The 20,774-nt window shown below is 38.0% G+C and overlaps 2 protein-coding genes and 1 pseudogene across 9 annotated transcripts in view; 2 read left to right on the forward strand and 1 right to left on the reverse strand.

Annotated features, from left to right (window-relative positions):
• Window positions 1-1,170, forward strand: part of USP8 (ubiquitin specific peptidase 8) — a 98,101-nt gene extending 96,931 nt beyond the window's left edge. For all 5 annotated transcript variants that reach the window (XM_067746675.1, XM_067746665.1, XM_067746650.1 and 2 more), the window contains 2 exons: window positions 34-166; window positions 335-1,170. In XM_067746675.1, the coding sequence (XP_067602776.1) occupies window positions 34-166; window positions 335-520 (319 nt within the window). In that variant the 3' untranslated portion in view covers window positions 521-1,170. The remainder of the gene's footprint in view (window positions 1-33; window positions 167-334) is intronic.
• Window positions 1-20,774, reverse strand: part of USP50 (ubiquitin specific peptidase 50) — a 36,677-nt gene that overhangs the window by 2,683 nt on the left and 13,220 nt on the right. For 3 of the 4 annotated variants that reach the window (XM_067746787.1, XM_067746760.1, XM_067746777.1), the window contains one exon: window positions 1,307-2,427. The exons of the other annotated variant lie outside the window; for it this stretch is intronic. In XM_067746787.1, coding sequence (XP_067602888.1) covers window positions 2,236-2,427 — 192 coding nt within the window. In that variant the 3' untranslated portion in view covers window positions 1,307-2,235. Of the gene's footprint in view, window positions 1-1,306; window positions 2,428-20,774 lie in introns of those variants that run through there. 4 annotated transcript variants of the gene reach the window in all.
• Window positions 12,064-19,949, forward strand: LOC137229154 (acyl-coenzyme A thioesterase 9, mitochondrial pseudogene; annotated as a pseudogene).

The raw sequence follows: 20,774 nt of genomic DNA on the forward strand, positions 1-20,774 counted from the left end.
TCAGTGTAATTGCTGTAATGTTATGCTCTACAGTTTTTCCTATGATGGCAGATGGAAGCAAAAATTACAGACATCTGTGGACTTCCCATTAGAAAATCTTGACTTGTCACAGTATGTTATTGGTCCAAAGAACAATTTGAGGAAATATAACTTGTTTTCTGTTTCGGTAAGTATCTCATTAAACTAAATACAGTTTCTTTAGAAGGAAACTAAAAAACCCAGTTTCAAGTGGTTCCTTACCTCATAGGAAAGTAAGAGCAACATAAGTCTTTGAAATTATTGACATATTTTAAATAATTCAATTTGATTTGATTTTCTGTCTTGTTTGGCACAGAATCACTATGGTGGGCTGGATGGAGGCCACTACACTGCCTATTGTAAAAATGCAGCAAGACAGCGGTGGTTTAAATTTGATGATCATGAAGTTTCTGATATTTCCGTTTCTTCTGTGAAATCTTCAGCAGCTTATATCCTCTTTTATACGTCATTGGGACCACGAGTAACTGATGTAGCCACATAAGGAGAAGTAGGTTATAAGCTAGTTATCTTTTAACAGGCTGAGCAACACAATTCTTGAAATGCTTAAAGATTCTGGATAGCTATAGCTGGCCATTTAAAGGAATTCTAGGACAGTGAGAGTTGTGTTACTATACCATATACTTCAGGTCAGTGCTATTATCAAACAACTGACCAAGCACATTTAACGAGTATTGCAGTAAGCATTCCTTACAGGTACCATTTATTTCAAAACAAACAACTTTTTTAGTTTGCTCCAAAGTTAAAATAATTAGCTAAGCATAATTATTCTACTGGTCTAAAAACCATTGTATCCTTTATTTTCCTTTTTACTGTTATGGCCTTTTCACATTTCTAAATCCCAGCTTGATCTATGAATACTCTAGAATGATGTAAAACAGATAGGAATGTATGTGTATATATTTATTGCACACTTGCACATCAAATCGATGTACATAGTATAAGGTGTGGTCCTTTTGTGAAGCCTAGAACTCAGAGGATTGCTTTTTTTTTTTCTTTCCTTTTGGCCTATTCTGAGTAATTGCAGTGCTTTCTTAGGCAAATGACAGGGCAAAGCTATTTTTCTGTTGGCTTTGGGCTGTATTTGTGCACTAAATCTTTATTCTAAAAAAATAAATGGAAACTTTTCTTTAATTTTTTAAATGAGAATTTTCATTTACACCTACATTAAAATCTTAATGAGAAAAATAATTTAAAACCCTGTAAGTGTTCTGTCTTTAATTTTATATTATTAAACATAGAACAGTAGAATTACAGATTTTATACATACACTCTTTATACCACTACAATGACTTAAAATTTAGTACACTTATTCCTTTGCATCACTTGATTCCACTCATCCTTTACCTTGACCCTGAACTGCACATAGCACTTATGATGCGCTCAGAGTTGGGAGTCAGAGTAAAATACAAATAACTTAATGCCCAGACTCATTCTATCAAGAGTAGTAGAATTCTTAGGATTAAGATAAAAAGAGATGAGTCAGACATGACTGCAAAGTGAACTGCATTATAAACCACATCTTTACAAAGTGATGTATTAAAAGGGATAGAGGAGCTTAGAATTTATCATTTACCTCAGGGACTTGGTTGTTATAGGTAAAGTCAATATATAAATATAAAAACAAGATTCTAAAGGTGCTTCTGAAAGATGTCACCATTAGTGGACACTCAGGAAGAAGATGAAAGGAAGGTGTTGAATTGTGAAACTGACAACTTTTCATGTTCTACAATTAGTCTGAGAGATTATAGTTTCTTGCCTAAATTATCTGAACAATTAAATATTTTCAAATCACATTCCTAACCTCACAGAGCCACTTGAACAAAAGTTATTTTGGTTTAGCTCCATGAAGTATCTTTGGAAAATAATTTGTTGGATATATATAATTATTATGAGATAGTTTATGATAAAAATAATACACACTAATAAACACTGTACTTTGAAACCTGAACATAATACTTATAATCTGATTGCTTTGAAGGTCCCCATTCGTTAGCATTGCATCATTTTCATGCTGCCTTTTTCAGTGGGCCAGGACCCATCTTTTTATAGACTTACCTTGTGAAGGTTGCGTAACATTCCAGAAAGACTTAAAAATGTCAGTGACGCAAGTAAGTTGCAAGAGTTTTAATGACAAAGCAAAACTTAAGTACCAGGTTCTAATTGCTAGTTTTGCAATTTTCAGGAAACACCATTTTCCTAACTCTTGCGTTTTTGTATAGGTATAGAAAAGGGCTGGCAGCTATAGAACAGGAGATATGCTGTAGCAGTTTGAACTGAAGTATCTGGAATCTCACTGACTCGTGTGTCATCAAAGTTATACCAGGCGTGAGTCACTGAGTTTTTGCAGAAAGCAGTGTAGTGGCCACCATCCAGATCACCAGAGTGGTTCTAGGGGAGAAAGGAATGTCACACAGTATTTACATCTGAATACTTTAAATATTAGAACCCAAATGATAGGGCCAAGAAATATTTTTATAATTGTCCCTTATACTGGATTAAAAGCTAAATCATACATTATGTTAAATCATACATATAGCCTGACGACTGGTATATTTTTCATGTCACTGAAATGGTTATATATTGTGTCCATCGATTATTTAATAGACTGTGAATGAAATAGGATAGTATTTGGCATCTTCTAATATTTATCAGTTAATACTTACTGAGCACCAACTGTACATAGAGTATTAAACATCAAAGGAAATTTTAAAATAAGAAAATAGTCATGTTTCCTAAATGAGCTTATAGTTTAATTTTGAAGACAGTCTAAGATAGACATGAAAAAAGATATTTAACATTGGAACAAGACATTAAAACAACTGCATACTGCTACCACACAATTTGAGGAGGTTGTACAGCAACAGCTCCCTTGGTCATCCAAGGCCCAAAAAAGAACCTGTTCTATTCTCTTTTTCCCATGTCTTCCCTAACCCAGTAAAGCAATGTTTGCAACAAAGGCATTGGAGAACCTCACTTCTCAGAAGGTGGTATGGCATAGAGCAGGGGTTGACAAACCATTTGCGCATGGGTCAAAGCCAGCCTGCTGCCTGTTTTTATATGGCCTGTGAACTGAGAATGCATTTTATATTTTTATATGGTTGAAAAAAATCAGAAGAATAATATTTTGTGATGTGTGAAAATTATATGAACTTCAGATTTTTCAATGTCCTTAAATAAAGTTTTATGGGATCACAGCCATGCTCACTTGTTTATGTTTTTAAGTGGCTGCTTTCACACTACAACTGTAAAGTTGAATAGTTACAAGAGAGACTATAGAATACATGGCCTGCAAATCCTAAAATATTTACTATCTACCTTTTTAAGTTTGTTGACCCCTGGGGTAGAGGGAAGAAAATGGATTTTTCTAGTCAGTTCTATGAATTCAGCTCTAATACTGCACAATGACCTTAAGGAAATTATTTAACCTTTCTGAGCTTTAATTCCCCTATCTTTTAAAATGGGTAGTAAGACCTTGTCTTATACAACTACTGTCTCTCTTATAGTGCTAGCACATAGGAAGTACTTATTAAGTGTTCCCTTAGACCTTCATCTTCCCCACATCTCCTGTTAACTCTTAGAGAAATATCCCAAAGCTGACATTTTAAAGATTCAGACTCTGGTCCTGGTCTTGGCCATGTGACCTTAAGCTGATATGCTTGAAATTCCTTATTTATAAAATGGTGCCCATAATAGTGTGATGTAATTTGAGAAAAACAAAACATCTGGTGGATCCAGATGATGAAGTAATGTTCTAAAGTGACTACACAGATTATGGCTGGAATATGTTCTGTTCTGATGACAATGTAAACAAACAAAATTGACATAGTAGAATAGGGCAGGGTGAAGCATCATTCTAGACTTCCATTCTCAGTAATTTTGGCAATTAGCCTGAAAGCCTTAGTTATGAAACTGTAAAGAATGCTCGATAGGGACTTCCCTGGTGGCAGAGTGGTTAAGAAACTGCCTGCCAATGCAGGGGACACAGGTTCGAGCCCTGGTCCAGGAAGATGCCACATGCCGCAGAGCAACTAAGCCCATACACCACAACTACTGAGCCAGCACTCTACATCCCAGAAGCCACAGCTACTGAGTCCACGCACCTAGAGCCCATACTCAGCAACAAGAGAAGCCACCGCAATGAGAAGCCCATGCACCACAACGAAGGGTAGCCCCTGCACACCATAACTAGAGAAAGCCCATGCGCAGCAACGAAGACTCAACCAGCCAAAAAAAAAAGAATGCTGGATAAAACATGGTAAATACCCTTTGAAATATATGGCTAACTTTAAAGATTGTATAGTGAGAGTAATCTCCAGGGTCCAAGAACAGAGTAAATAAAAGATGAGCATGATGTGTGGTTAATGCTGTGACTGCCTGAGAGCAAAGACAGTTTCTGGTCCCTGGAACCACAGTGCTTGGGTTTTAAAGGTCACACAAGGGCTGGAGGTAAAGTCCTAAGTCCCTGCAAGGTGAGGAGTTGGATTGAAATCCACACACATAGCCACAACCTCTTAAAGAGAGGCACCCTCAATAAAAGAATAAACTGGGGGGGGGAAACAAATCCACCCTCCAGTGCTTAGCTTAGCTTAGGCTTTGGGTACAAAGAATAAAAGTCATTCCTGGAAAGTCGTTACCACAGACCTGGCTTCTCTTTGGTTGGGGATTCAAATTTACACTACTGTGTCTCAGAATCCTGTGAATTTAAGGTAAGAATGAAAAGTGTTTTGGGGTTGCTTGGCAAAAAGAATTACTTTCTGATTGATGCGCCTTAATTCAGGCTACACAGGATACCCACATATAAAAACCCAATGATGCTGAACTCACAATTCAGTATCACAGAGCATACAAGGAAACAATTCACCATGAGTAAGAGTTAGAGGGCAATAAATAGCAAGATTAAAAACTCCAAGGGGACGTGGGAAGGATGGCGGAAGAGTAAGACGCAGAGATCACCTTCCTCCCCACAGATACACCAGAAATACATCTACACGTGGAACAACTCCTACAGAACACTACTGAACGCTGGCAGAAGACCTCAGACCTCCCAAAAGGCAAGAAACTCCCCACGTACCTGGGTAGGGCAAAAGAAAAAAGAATAAACAGAGACAAAAGGATAGGGACGGGACCTGCACCAGTGGGAGGGAGCTGTGAAGGAGGAAAGGTTTCCACACACTAGGAAGCCCCTTCGCAGGCGGAAACTGGGGGGGGCGGAGGGGGAAAGCTTCAGAGCTGCGGAGGAGAGCACAGCAACAGGGGTGCAGAGGGCAAAGTGGAGAGATACCCGCATGGGGGATCGGTGCCGACCAGCACTCACCAGCCCGAGAGGCTTATCTGCTCACCCACCGGGGCGGGCGGGGGCTGGGAGCTGAGGCTCAGGCTTCAGGAGCGCAGGGAGAGTCCTGGGGAGCGCAGGGAGAGAGGCCTGGGGTTGGCGGCGTGAACACAGCCTGCAGGGTGTTAGTGCACCACGGCTAGCCAGGAGGGAGTCCAGGGAAAAGTCTGGACCTGCCGAAGATGCAAAAGACTTTTCCTTCCCTCTCTGTTTCCTGGTGCGCAAGGAGAGGGGATTAAGAGCGCTGCTTAAAGGAGCTCCAGAGACGGGCGCGAGCCGCGGCTAAAAGCGCGGACCCCAGAGACAGGCAGGAGACGCTAAGGCTGCTGCTGCCGCCACCAGAAGCCTGTGTGCGAGCACAGGTAACTATCCACAACCCCCTTACAGGGAGCCTGTGCAGCTCACCACTGGCAGGGTCCCGTGATCCAGGAACAACTTCTCCGGGAGAACGCACTGTACGCCTCAGGCTGGTGCAACGTCATGCTGGCCTCTGCCTCCGCAGGCTCGCCCCGCACTCCGTGCCCCTCCCTCCCCCGCGGCCTGAGTGAGCCGGAGACCCTGAATCAGCGGCTCCTTTAACCCCGTCCTGTCTGAGCGAAGAACAGACGCCCTCCGGCAACCTACACGCAGATGTGGGGCCAAATCCAAAGCAGAGCCCAGGGAGCTGTGCGAACAAAGAAGAGAAAGGGAAATCTCTCCCAGCAGCCTCAGAAGCAGTGGATTAAAGCTCCACAATCAACTTGATGTACGCTGCATCTGTGGAATACATGAATAGACAATGAATCATCCCAAATTGAGGAGGTGGACTTTGAGAGCAAGATTTATGATTTTTTCCCCTTTTCCTCTTTTTGTGAGTGTGTATGTGTATGCTTCTGTGTGAGATTTTGTCTGTATAGCTTTGCTTCCACCATTTGTCCTAGGGTTCTATCTGTCCGTTTTATTTTCTTCTTCTTTTAAAAAAATTTTTTTTCTTAATACTTATTTTTTATTTTAATAACTTTATTTTATCTTACTTTATTTTATCTTCTTTATTCTTTCCTTCCTTTCCTCCTTCCTTCCTCCCTCCCTCTCTCTCTCTCGTTCTTTCTCTCTCTCTCTTCCTTCCTTCCTTTCTTTCTTTCTTGCTTGCTTGCTTCTTTTTCTCCCTTTTATTCTGAGCCGTGTGGATGAAAAGCTCTTGCTGCTGCAGCCAGGAGTCAGTGCTGTGCCTCTGAGGAGGGAGAGCCAATTTCAGGACACTGGTCCACAAGAGACCTCCCAGCTCCACATAATATCAAACAGCGAAAATCTCCCAGAGATCTCCATCTCAACGCCAGCACCCAGCTTCACTCAACGACCAGCAAGCCACAGTGCTGGACACCCTATGGCAAACAACTAGCAAGACAGGAACACAACCCCACCCATTAGCAGAGAGGCTGCCTAAAATCATAAGTCCACAAACACCCCAAAACACACCACCAGACATGGACCTGCCCACTAGAAAGACAAGATCCAGCCTCATCCACCAGAACACAGGCACTAGTCCCCTCCACCAGGAAGCCTACACAACCCACTGAACAAACCTTAGGCACTGGGGACAGACACCAAAAACAACGGGAACTATGAACCTGCAGCCTACAAAAAGGAGACCCCAAACACAGTAAGATAAGCAAAAGGAGAAGACAGAAAAACACACAGCAGATGAAGGAGCAAGATAAAAATGCACCAGACCTAACAAATGAAGAGGAAATACGCAGTCTACCTGAAAAAGAATTCAGAATAATGATAGTAAAGATAATCCAAAATCTTGGAAATAGAACAGGCAAAATGCAAAAAACATTTAACAAGGACCTAGAAGAACTAAAGATGAAACAAGCAACGATGAACAACACAATAAATGAAATTTAAAATACTCTAGATGGGATCAATAGCAGAATAACTAAGGCAGAAGAATGGATAAGTGACCTGGAAGATAAAATAGTGGAAATAACTACTGCGGAGCAGAATAAAGAAAAAGGAACAAAAAGAACTGAGGACAGTCTCAGAGACCTCTGGGACAACATTAAACACACCAACATTCGAATTATAGGGGTTCCAGAAGAAGAAGAGAAAAAGAAAGGGACTGAGAAAATATTTGAAGAGATTATAGTTGAAAACTTCCCTAATGTGGGAAAGGAAATAGTTAATCAAGTCCAGGAAGCATAGAGAGTCCCATACAGGATAAATCCAAAGAGAAATATGCCAAAACACATATTAATCAAACTTTCAAAAACTAAATACGAAGAGAACATATTAAAAGCAGCAAGGGAAAAACAACAAATAACACACAAGGGAATCCCCATAAGGTTAACAGCTGATCTTTCAGCAGAAACTGCAAGCCAGAAGGGAGTGGCAGGACATATTTAAAGTGATGAAGGAGAAAAACCTACAACCAAGATTACTCTACCCAGCAAGGATCTCATTCAGATTAGATGGAGAAATTAAAACCTTTACAGACAAGCAAAAGCTGAGAGAGTTCAGCACCACCAAACCAGCTTTACAACAAATGCTAAAGGAACTTCTCCAGGCAAGAAACACAAGAGAAGGAAAGACCTACAACAATGAGCCCAAAACAATTAAGAAAATGGGAATAGGAACATACATATTGATAATTACCTTAAATGTAAACGGACTAAATGCTCCCAACAAAAGACACACATTGGCTGAATGGATACAAAAACAAGACCCATATATATGCTGTCTACAAGAGACCCACTTCAGACCTAGAGACACATACAGACTGAAAGTAAGGGGATGGAAAAAGATATTCCATGCAAATGGAAACCAAAAGAAAACTGGATTAGCAATTCCCATATCAGACCAAATAGACTTTAAAATAAAGACTATTAGAAGAGACAAAGAAGGACACTACATAATGATCAAGGGATCGATCCAAGAAGAAGATATAACAATTGTAAATATTTATGCACCCAACATAGGAGCACCTCAATACATAAGGCAAATACTAACAGCCATAAAAGGGGAAATCGACAGTAACACATCATAGTAGGGGACTTTAACACCCCACTGTCACCAATGGACAGATCATCCGAAATGAAAATAAATAAGGAAACACAGCTTTAAATGATACATTAAACAAGATGGACTTAATTGATATTTATAGGACATTCCATCCAAAAACAACAGAATACACATTTTTCTCAAGTGCTCATGGAACATTCTCCAGGATAGATCATATCTTGGGTCACAAATCATGCCTTGGTAAATTTAAGGACATTGAAATTGTATCAAGTATCTTTTCCGAACACAACGCTATGAGACTAGATATCAATTACAGGAAAAATTCTGTAAAAAATACAAACACATGGAGGCTAAACAATACACTACTTAATAACGAAGTGATCACTGAAGAAATCAAAGAGGAAATAAAAAAATACCTAGAAACAAATGACAATGGAGACACGACGACCCAAAACCTATGGGATGCAGCAAAAGCAGTTCTAAGAGGGAAGTTTATAGCAATACAATCCTACCTTAAGATCTTAACAGGAAACATCTCGAATAAACATCCTAACCTTGCACCTAAAGCAATTAGAGAAAGAAGAATGAAAAAACCCCAAAGTTAGCAGAAGGAAAGTAATCATAAAAATCAGATCCGAAATAAATGAAAAATAAATGAAGGAAATGATAGCAAAGATCAATAAAACTAAAAGCTGGTTCTTTGAGAAGATAAACAAAATTGATAAACCATTAGCCAGACTCATCGAGAAGGGAGAAGACTCAAATCAATAGAATTAGAAATGAAAAAGAAGTAACAACTGACACTGCAGAAATACAAAGGATCATGAAAGATTACTACAAGCAACTCTATGCCAATAAAATGGACAACCTGGAAGAAATGGACAAATTCTTAGAAATGCACAACCTGCCACGACCGAATCAGGAAGAAATAGAAAATATGAACAGACCAATCACAAGCACTGAAATTGAAACTGTGACTAAAAATCTTCCAACAAACAAAAGTCCAGGACCAGATGGCTTCAAAGGTGAATTCTATCAAACATTTAGAGAAGAGCTAACACCTATCCTTCTCAAACTCTTCCAAAGTATATCAGAGGGAGGAACACTCGCAAACTCATTGTACGAGGCCACCATCACCCTGATACCAAAACCAGACAAGGATGTCACAAAGAAAGAAAACTACAGGCCAATATCACTGATGAACATAGATGCAAAAATCCTGAACAAAATACTAGCAAACAGAATCCAACAGCACATTAAAAGAATCACACACCATAATCAAGTGTGGTTTATTCCAGGAATGCAAGGATTCTTCAGTATACACAAATCATAATCAACGTGATACACCATATTAACAAACTGAAGGAGAAAATCCATATGATCATCTCAATAGATGCAGAGAAAGCTTTCAACAAAATTCAACACCCATTTATGATAAAAACCCTGCAGAAAGTAGGCATAGAGGGAACTTTCCTCAACATAATAAAGGCCATATATAACAAACCCACAGCCAACATAATCCTCAATGGTGAAAAACTGAAAGCATTTCCACTAAGATCAGGAACAAGACAAGGTTGCCCACTCTTACCACTCTTATTCAACATAGTTTTGGAAGTTTTAGCCACAGCAATCAGAGAAGAAAAAGAAATAAAAGGAATCCAAATTGCAAAAGAAGAAGTAAAGCTGTCACTGTTTGCAGATGACATGATACTATACATAGGAAATCCTAAAGATGCTACCAGAAAACTACTAGAGCTAATCAATGAATTTGGTAAAGTAGCAGGATACAAAATTAATGCACAGAAATCTCTGGCATTCCTATACACTAATGATGAAAAATCTGAAAGTGAAATCAAGAAAACACTCCCATTTACCATTGCAACAAAAAGAATAAAATAGCTAGGAATAAGCCTACCTAAGGAGACAAAAGACCTGTATGCAGAAAATTATAAGACACTGATGAAAGAAATTAAAGATGATACAAATAGATGGAGAGATATACCATGTTCTTGGATTGGAAGAATCAACATTGTGAAAACGACTCTAGTACCCAAAGCAATCTACAGATCCAATGCAATCCGAATCAAACTACCACTGGCATTTTTCACAGAACTAGAACAAAAAATTTCATAATTTGTATGGAAACACAAAAGACCCCGAATAGCCAAAGCAATCTTGAGAATGAAAAACGGAGCTGGAGGAATCAGGCTCCCTTACTTCAGACTATACTACAAAGCTACAGTAATCAAGACAGTATGGTACTGCCACAAAAACGGAAAGATAGATCAATGGAACAGGAAAGAAAGCCCAGAGATAAACCCACGTACATATGGTCACCTTATCTTTGATAAAGGAGGCAGGAATGTACAGTGGAGAAAGGACAGCCTCTTCAATAAGTGGTGCTGGGAAAACTGGACAGGTACATGTAAAAGTATGAGATTAGATCACTCCCTCACACCATACACAAAAATAAGCTCAAAATGGATTAAAGACCTAAAATGTAAGGCCAGAAACCATCAAACTCTTAGAAGAAAACATAGGCAGAACACTGACATAAATCACAGCAAGGTCCTTTTTGACCCACCTCCTAGAGAAATGGAAATAAAAACAAAAATAAACAAAAGGGACCTAATGAAACTTCAAAGCTTTTGCACAGCAAAGGAAACCATAAACAAGACCAAAAGACAACCCTCAGAATGGGAAAAAATATTTGCAAATGAAGCAACTGACAAAGGATTAATCTCCAAAATTTATAAGCAGCTCATGCAGCTCAATAATAAAAAAAAAACCAATCCAAAAATGGGCAGAAGATATTTCTAAATAGACATTTCTAAATAGATATTTCTACAAAAAAGATATACAGACTGCCAACAAACACATGAAAGAATGCTCAACATGATTAATCATTAGAGAAATCCAAATCAAAACTACAATGAGATATCATCTCACAGCAGTCAAAATGGCCATCATCAAAAAATCTAGAAACAATAAATGCTGGAGAAGGTGTGGAGAAAAGGGAACATTCCTGCACTGCTGGCGGGAATGTGAATTGGTAAAGCCACTATGGAGAACAGTATGGAGGTTCCTTAAAAAACTACAAATAGAACTACCATATGACCCAGAAATCCCACTACTGGGCATATACCCTGAGAAAACCATAATTCAAAAAGAGTCATGTACCAAAATGTTCATTGCAGCTCTATTTGCAATAGCCCAGAGATGGAAACAACCTACATGTCCATCATCGGATGAATGGATAAAGAAGATGTGGCACATATATACAATGAAATATTACTCAGCCATAAAAAGAAACGAAATTGAGCTATTTGTAATGAGGTGGATGGACCTAGAGTCTGTCATACAGAGTGAAGTAAGTCAGAAAGAGAAATACAAATACCGTATGCTAACACATATATATGGAATTTAAGAAAAAAATTGTCATGAAGAACCTTGGGGTAAGACAGGAATAAAGACACAGACCTACTAGAGAATGTACTTGAAGATATGGGGAGGGGGAAGGGTAAGCTGTGACAAAGCGAGAGAGTGGCATGGACATATATACACTACCAAACATAAAATAGATAGCTAGTGGGAAGTAGCTGCATAGCACAGGGAGATCAGCTCGGTGCTTTGTGACCACCTAGAGGGGTGGGATAGGGAGGGTGGGAGGGAGGGAGATGCAAGAGGGAAGAGATATGGGAACATACGTATATGCATAACTGATTCACTTTGTTATAAAGCAGAAACTAACACACCATTGTAAAGCAATTATACTCCAATAAAGATGTAAAAAATAAATAAATAAATAAGAACAAAAAAAACTCCAAGGACTTTAGGTAATAGAGACTATACAGAGAGTATATAGACATTTAAGAAAAGGAAGCAAACTGAAAACCTAAAAAGAACTTTCAGAAATGATAAATACTTGAAATTAAAAATTTAATGTAGTGAGTAAACAGTACATAGAATTGAAGAGAGAATCAATAAACTATAGAAACAAAACAGGAAATTACCCTGAGTGTAGTAGCAACGAGACGCTGAATGAGAGACTTCCCTGGTGGCACAGTGGTTAAGAATCCGCCTGGCAGTGCAGGTGACATGGGTTCAAGCCCTGGTCCGGGAAGATCCCACATGCTGCAGAGCAACTAAGCCCGTGTGCCACAGCTACTAAGCCTGCACTCCAGAGCCCACAAGCCACAACTACTGAAGCCTGCATGCCTAGAGCCTGTGCTCCACAACAAGAGAAGCCACCACAATGAGAAGCCTACACAGCGCAACAAAGAGTATCCCCCACTCGCCGCAACTAGAGAAAGCCTGCGCACAGCAACAAAGACCCAATGCAGCCATAAATAAATACATAAATAAATAAATAAAGTTGAATGAGAACATTCAGTATATGCCTTGTAGAAGTTCTAGAGAATATAGGAGCAAAACAGTATTGAAAGTGATAATGACTAGAAATGATTAATGAAAGGCATGAATCTTCAAATTTAGGAAATACAGTGAACCAAGGATAAATAAAAATAATACTGCAAGACAACAAATACAAAGAGAAAAGTTTTTAAAGCAACAAGAAAAAAAGATTACCTACAAAAGAATAAAATGATGGTAGAACTCCATGGCAGCCTTATAAACAGAAATAATAAAATTGTTTCAGAATGATAAAAGAAAGTCATCTAGAATTTGGTCTCTAGTTAAATTATTCAAGAATCAAAGTAAACTAAAGACTTTTTCAGTCAAAGACTTGGGAGACTTCAGGATAAGAGACCCTTGTTGAAAAGTCTACTGAAATATGTCCTACACAAATAAATAAAATTGAATACAAATGAAAAAGTAATATATAAGAGAGATTAGTTTGCAAGAAGGTTGGTAAAGATTCTGGTAAATCTAGCCTGCCCCTGCCCCCTCCCGTGGCCACACTGCAAGGGTGCGGTCCTGGTGAGCAAGGTCCAGTCTGGTGCCTGCTATCCTTCTCCCTCTCCTGCCATCCATTGCCTCAACTTCCCTCCACCGACCGGCACGCAGAGCCCAGGTCTGTGGTCATGTGCGTGGCGGCAGGCAAGCGTGATGAGGCGGGCAGTGCTGCAGCTTTGTAGGCTGAGTAAAGGGCTCCTTGCTCCCATCAGAGAACTGACTCAAGGATCTCAGAATCCCAAGAAACAGAGAGGCTTCCACATTCATGAAATTCCAGATAAGTTGCAGGAGATAGTAGGAGCATCCACAAACTGGAGGGATCACGTGAAAGCAATGGAGGAAAGAAAATTACTTAATAGTTTTTTTGGCTAAGTCACAGAAAGGACTGCCACCTAAGGAGAATGAAAGACAGTTACATTGAAGTTCTCTTACCTTTGGGCAGTCAGCCTGAATTACAAGAGAAATATTTGACTGTTCAAAACACTGTAAAGTTTGGCAGGATTCTTGAGGATCTTGACAGCTTAGGAGTACTTATTTGCTACATGCACAACAAAAATCATTCAGCTAAGATGTCTCCTTTATCAATAGTTACAGCCCTGGTGGACAGGATTGATATGTGTAAGAAGAGCTTAATTACGCCCAGAACAGGACATCAAGTTCAGTGGCCATGTTAGTTGGGTTGGGAAGACGTCCATGGAAGTGAGGATGCGTATGTTCCAGTTACACCACAGTGAATTTTCCCGTTTTGGATGTGACATTTGTAATGGTGGCCCGTGATTCTGAAAACAAAGGGTGGGCATTTGTAAATCCACTCACCCTTGAAAGCCCAGAGGAAGAAGAGCTCTTTAGACAAGGAGAATTGAACAAGGGGAGAAGGGTCACCTTCAGCTCCATGTCATTACTGAAAATGGCTCCCACTGCTGAGGAGAGGACAACCATATATGAGATGTTTCTTAACATGCTGGATCCAAAGACTATAAGTTTTTGAAGTTGGGTTTTGCCTCCTAATGCAGTATGGATGGAGAAACCTTTAGAGAGAGTCATCAGGGAAAAAAAGAGAGAGGGCCCAAATCAATAAAATCACAAATGAAAAAGAAGTTACAACTGACACCACAGAAATACAAAGGATCATGGGACTTACCTGGTGGTTCAGTGGGTAAGACTCCATGCTCCCAATGCAGGGGGCCTGGGTTTGATCCCTGGTCTGGGAATTAGATCCCGCATGCATGCCACAACTAAGAGTCCGCGTGCTGCAACTAAGATGTCTGAATGCCGCAAATAAGAAGCCCTCGTGGTGCAGCTATGAGCCTGCATGCCACAACTAAAAGATCCCGCATGCCACAACTAAAGATCCCACGTGCAGCAACTAAGATCCCAAGTGCCACAACTAAGACTTTTCACAGCCAAAAAAAAAAAAAAAAAGAAGTACAAAGGATCATAAGAGACTACTACAAGCAACTATACACCAATAAAATGGACAGCCTAGGAGAAATGGACAAATTCTTAGAAAAGACAACCTTTCAAGACTGAACCAGCAAGAAATAGAAAATATGAACAGACCAATGACAAGTACTGAAATTGAAACTGTGATTAAAAATCTTCCATCAAACAAAAGTCCAGGACTAGATGGCTTCACAGGTGAATTCTATCAAACATTTAGAGGACAGTTAACATCTACCCTTCTGAAACTCTTCCAAAAAGTTGCAGAAGAAGGAACACTCCCAAGCTCATTCTATGAGGCCACCATCACCCTGGTACCAAAACCACACAAAGATAACATAAAAAAAAGAAAATTAAAGACCAATATCACTGATGAACATAGACACAAAAATTCTCAACAAAATAATAGCAAACTGAATCCAACAACACATTAAGAGGATCATACAACATGATCAAGTGGGATTTATCCCAGAGATGCAAGGATTCTTCAATTTATGCAGATCAGTCAATGTGATACACATATTAATAAATTGAATAATAAAAACCATATGATTATCTCAACAGATGAAGAAAAAGCGCTCAACAAAATTCAACACCCATTTATGATAAAAAAAAAAAAAACTCTCCAGTAAGTGGGCATAGAGGGAAACTTCCTCAATATAATAAAGGCAATATATGACAAACCTACAGCAAACATCATTCTCAATGGTGAAAAATTGAAAGCATTTCCTCTAAGATCAGGAAGAAGACAAAGATGTCCACTCTCACCACTATTATTCAACATACTCTTGGAAGTCCTAGCCATGGCAAGCAGAGAAGAAAAAGAAATAAAAGGAATCCAAATTGGAAAAGAAGAAGTAAAACTGTCACTATTTGCAGATGACATGATACTATGCATAGCAAATCTTAAAGATGCTGCCAGAAAACTACTAGAGCTCATAAATGAATTTGGTAAAGTTACAGGATACAAAATTAATACACAGAAATCTCTTAACACATTAAAAGAAACACTCCCAAGCTCATTCTATGAGGCCACCATCACCCTGATACCAAAAACAGACAAAGATATCACACACAAAAAAATTAAAGGACAATATCACTGATGAACAGAGACGTAAAAATCCTCAACAAAATAATAGCAAACCAAAAGATTAGAAAGAGAAATTCCAGAAACAATCTCATTTACCATTGCATCAAAAAGAATAAAATACCAAAAAAAAGAGAATAAAATACCAAGGAATAAACCTACCTAAGGAGGCAAACGACCTGTACTCAGAAAACTATAAGATACTGATGAAAGAAATAAAAGATGACACAACCAGATGGAGAGATATACCATACTCTTGGATTGGAAGAATCAATATTGTGAAAATGACTATACTAGCCAAAGCAATCTACAGATTCCATGCAATCCCTATCAAATTACCAATGGTATTTTTCACATAATTAGAACAATAATTTTACAATTTGTATGGAAACACAAAAGACCATGAATAGCCAAAGCAATCTTGAGAAAGAAAAATGGAGCTGGAAGAATCTGGCTCCCTGACTTCAGACTATACTACAAAGCTACATTCATCAAAACAGTTGGTACTGACACAAAAACAGAAATATGGATCAGTGGAACAGGATAGAAAGTCCAGAGATAAACCCATGCACCTATGGTTACCTAATCTATGACAAAGGAGGCAACAAAGTACACTGGAGAAAAGACAGTCTCTTCAATAAGTGGTGCTGGGAAAATTGGACAGCTACATGTAAAAGAATGAAATTAGAATGCTCCTTAACACCACACACAAAAATAAACTCAAAATGGATTAAAGACCTAAATGTAAGATCAGACACCATCAAACTCTTAGAGCAAAACATAGGAAGAACACTCTTTGACATAAATTGCAGCAAGATCTTTTTTGATACACCTCCTAGAGTAATACAAATAAAAACAAAAATAAACAAATGGGACCTACATAACATTAAAATCTTTTGAACAGCAAAGGAAACCATAAACAAAAAGACAACCCTCAGAATGGGAGAAAATATTTGCAAATGTAGCAACTGACAAGGAATTAATCTCCAAAATATACTAACAGCTCATGCAGCTCAATATCAAAAAAAGAAACAACTGAACAATAAATGGGTGTAAGATCTAAATACACATTTCTCCAAAGAAGACATACATATGGCCTAAAAGCACATGAGAAAGATGCTCAAAATCACTATTAGAGAAATCAAAACTACAATGAGGTATCACCTCACACTGGTCAGATGGCCATCATCAAAATATCTACAAACAATAAATGGTGGAGAGGATGTGGAGAAAAGGGAACCCTCATACACTGTTGGTAGGAATGTTAATTGGTACAGCCACTATGGAGAACAGTATGGAGGTTCCTTTAAAAACTAAAAATAAAGCTACTGTATGATCCAGCAATCCCATTCCTGGGCATATATCTGGAGAAAGCCATAATTTGAAAAGACACATGCACCCCATTGCTCATTGCAGCACTATTTACAATAACCAGGACGTGGAAGCAACTTAAATGTCCATCAACAGAGGAATGGATAAAGATGTGGTACACATATACAATGGAATATTACTCAGTCATAAAAAAGAATAAAATAATGCCATTTGCAGCAGCATGGATGGACCTAGAGATTGTCATAATAAGTAAAGTCAGACAGAAAGACAAATATCATATGATATCGCTTATATGTGGAAACTAAAAAAAGGGTACAAATGAACTTATCTACAAAAAAAATAGAATTACAGATGTAGAAAACAAACTTATGGTTACCGGGGGGTAAGGAGAGGGGCATAAATTGGGAGTTTGGGATTGACATATACACACTACTATATATAAAATAGATAACTAATAAGGACCTACTGTATGTATAGCACAGGGAACTCTACTCAATACTCTGTAATGACCTATATGGGCAAAGAAGCTTAAAAAAAGGGTCTATATATGTATATGTATAACTGATTCACTTTGCTGTACAGCAGAAACTAACACAACAATCAACTTACTCCAATAAAAATTTTTTAATAAATAAAATAAATAGCATTAAAAAAAGAAAATCCTAAGATCCCATCAAAGAACTACTAGAACTCATCAATGAATTCGGTAAAGTTGCAGGATACAAAATTAATATACAGAACCTACTGCATTTCTGTACACTAACAACAAACTATCAGAAAGAGAAATTAACACAAAAACAGACACATGGATCAGTGGAACAGAATAGAGAGCCCAGAAATGAACCCACATTTACATGGTCAATTAATCTATGACAAGGAGACAAGAATACACAATGGGGAAAAGACAGCCTCTTAGAGAAATGGTGTTGGAAAAGTGGATAGCTACATGCAAAAAAATCAGACTAGATTACTCTCTCACAACATGCACAAGAATGAATTCAAATGGATTAAAGATGTTAAGTTTCTGAAACCAGAAAACTTCTAGAAGAAAACATAGGCAGTATGCTCTTTGACATTGGTCTTAGTAATATTTTTTTTGCATATATCTCCTCAGGCAAGGGAAACAAAAGCAAAAATAAACAAATGGGACTACATCAAACTAAAAAGCTTTTGGACAGTGAAGCAAGCTATCAACAAAACAAAAAGGCTGCCTACTAAATGAGAGAAGATATTTGCAAATGATATATCAGATAAGGGGTTAATATCCAAAATAATAAGTAACCCATACAACTCAACATCCAAAAAACAAAAACCCTATTAAAAAATGGGCAGGGGCTTCCCTGGTGGCGCAGTGGTTGAGAGTCCGCCTGCCGATGCAAGGGACACGGGTTCGTGCCCTGGTCTAGGAAGATCCCACATGCTGCAGAGTGGCTGGGCCTGTGAGCCATGGCCACTGAGCCTGCGTGTTGGAGCCTGTGCTCCACAACGGGAGAGGCCACAACAGTGAGAGGCCCGCATACCGCAAAAAATAAATAAATAAAAATAAAATAAAATAAAAAATGGGCAGAGGAGCTGAATCAAATTTTTTCCAAGGAAGACACACAGATGGCCAACAGGTACATGAAAAAATGCTCAATATCACTAGTCATCAGAGAAATGGACATCAAAACCACAATGAGACATCACTTCACACCTGTTAGAATGGCTATTATTAAAAAAAAATAAAGTGTTGGTGAGAATGTGAAGAAAAGGGAACCCTAGTACACTGTTGGTGGAAATGTAAGTTGGTGCAGCCACTATGGAAAACACTATGAAAATTCCTCCAAAAATTAAAAATAGAACTACCATATGATCCAGCAATTCCACTCCTGGGCATATATCCAAAGAAAACCAAAACACTAATTTGAAAAAATACATACACCCTTATGTTCATTGCAGCATTATTTATAATAGCCAAGATATGGAAGCAACCCAAGTGCCCATCAATAGATTAATGGAGAGAAGATGTGTGGCATATATACACAATCGAATACTAGTCCGCCATAAAAAAAAAAAAGAATGAAATCTTGCCATTTGTGACAACATGGTTGGACCTAGCGGGTAGTATGCTAAGTGAAATAAGTCAGCCCGCGAAAGACAAATACTACACAATTTCACTTATATGTGGAATATGAAAAATAAAACAAATGAACAAACAAAACAGAAACAGAGTTATAGCTACAGAGAGCAAACAAGTAGTTTCCAGAAGAGAGAGGCATAGGCGAAGGAAAAATAGACGTGAGGGAAATTAAGAGGTACAAACTTTCAGTTGCAAACAAATGAGTCACAAGGATGAAATTTGTTCAGTTGCAAACAAATGAGTCACAAGGGGAATACAGTCAATAACTATATAATATCTTTGTGTAGTGATATAGCATAACTAGACTTACTGTAATCATTTTGAAATGTATAGAACTATCAAATCACTCTGTTGTGTGACAAGAACTAACATATTGTTTTAAGTCAATTATACTTGAAAAACAAACAAACAAACTCATAGAAAAAGAAACCAGATTTGTAGTTACCAGAGGCGGGGGGGTGGGTGAAGGAGGAATTGGAGAAAGGTGGTCAAAAGGTACAAACTTCCAGTTATAAGATAAATAAGTACCAGGGATGAAATGTACAACATAAATATAATTAACACTGTTGTATGTCATATATGAAAGTTGTTATGAATAAATCCTAGGAGTTCTCATCACAAGGAAAACTTTTCTTCTATTTCTTTAATTTTGTATTTAAATGAGATGATGGATGTTCATTAAACTTACTGTGATAATTTCATGATTAAATAATTATGCTGTACATCTTATACAATGCTGTATGTCAATTATATCTCAATAAAACTGGAAGAAAACAAAAGAAAAGAAAGAAAAGGACAGAAAAAGAACAAATAATATCATCCAAAAGAAAGCTGGAATAGTTTTTTCAATATCAAACTAGACAAGACTTTAAGTGAAAAGGTATGGCTAAGTATAAAAGATTCCCCTACCATGATAAAAGGAATAATTCACTACAAAGATATAAAATTGCACACATAGCTTCAAATTATGACAATTACTGGAAAATTTTGGCAAAATCACAGTCTTTTTTTATCATATATCTTTCAGTTATTAATCTTGTTAAAGCAAACTAAAACTTATTAAGAGTATATATTCAAACAACACAATTAATGCATTATATTTAATGGACATATGGAACCCTGAACCTAATTTAAAAATTCTTTTCAAGCACACACAAAACTATGACACAAAGTGAGTATCAACACGTACCAAGAATAGATAACATTTGGACCATATTTTCTGATAAGAATGCAGTTAAGTTAGAAATTAGTAACAAAAAGATGACTAAATAAAATTATGTTTGGAATTTTTCAAATGCACCTCTAAATAACATGTTGATGGAAACTCAAAGAAAGTATAAGAAGGGAAATAAAGACCAGAAATTAATGAAATAGAACACAACGGAATAAAGAATCAACAAAACCACAAGCTTGTTCTTTCAGATAACAAAATAGATAAACTTTGGCAAGACTGACCAAGAAAAAACAGATTAGACACAGATAATATTAACAATAAAGGGAGAACTGAGAAT

The sequence above is a fragment of the Pseudorca crassidens genome, chromosome 1 (genome assembly GCF_039906515.1).
Source record: "Pseudorca crassidens isolate mPseCra1 chromosome 1, mPseCra1.hap1, whole genome shotgun sequence".
NCBI classification, from domain to species: domain Eukaryota; kingdom Metazoa; phylum Chordata; class Mammalia; order Artiodactyla; family Delphinidae; genus Pseudorca; species Pseudorca crassidens.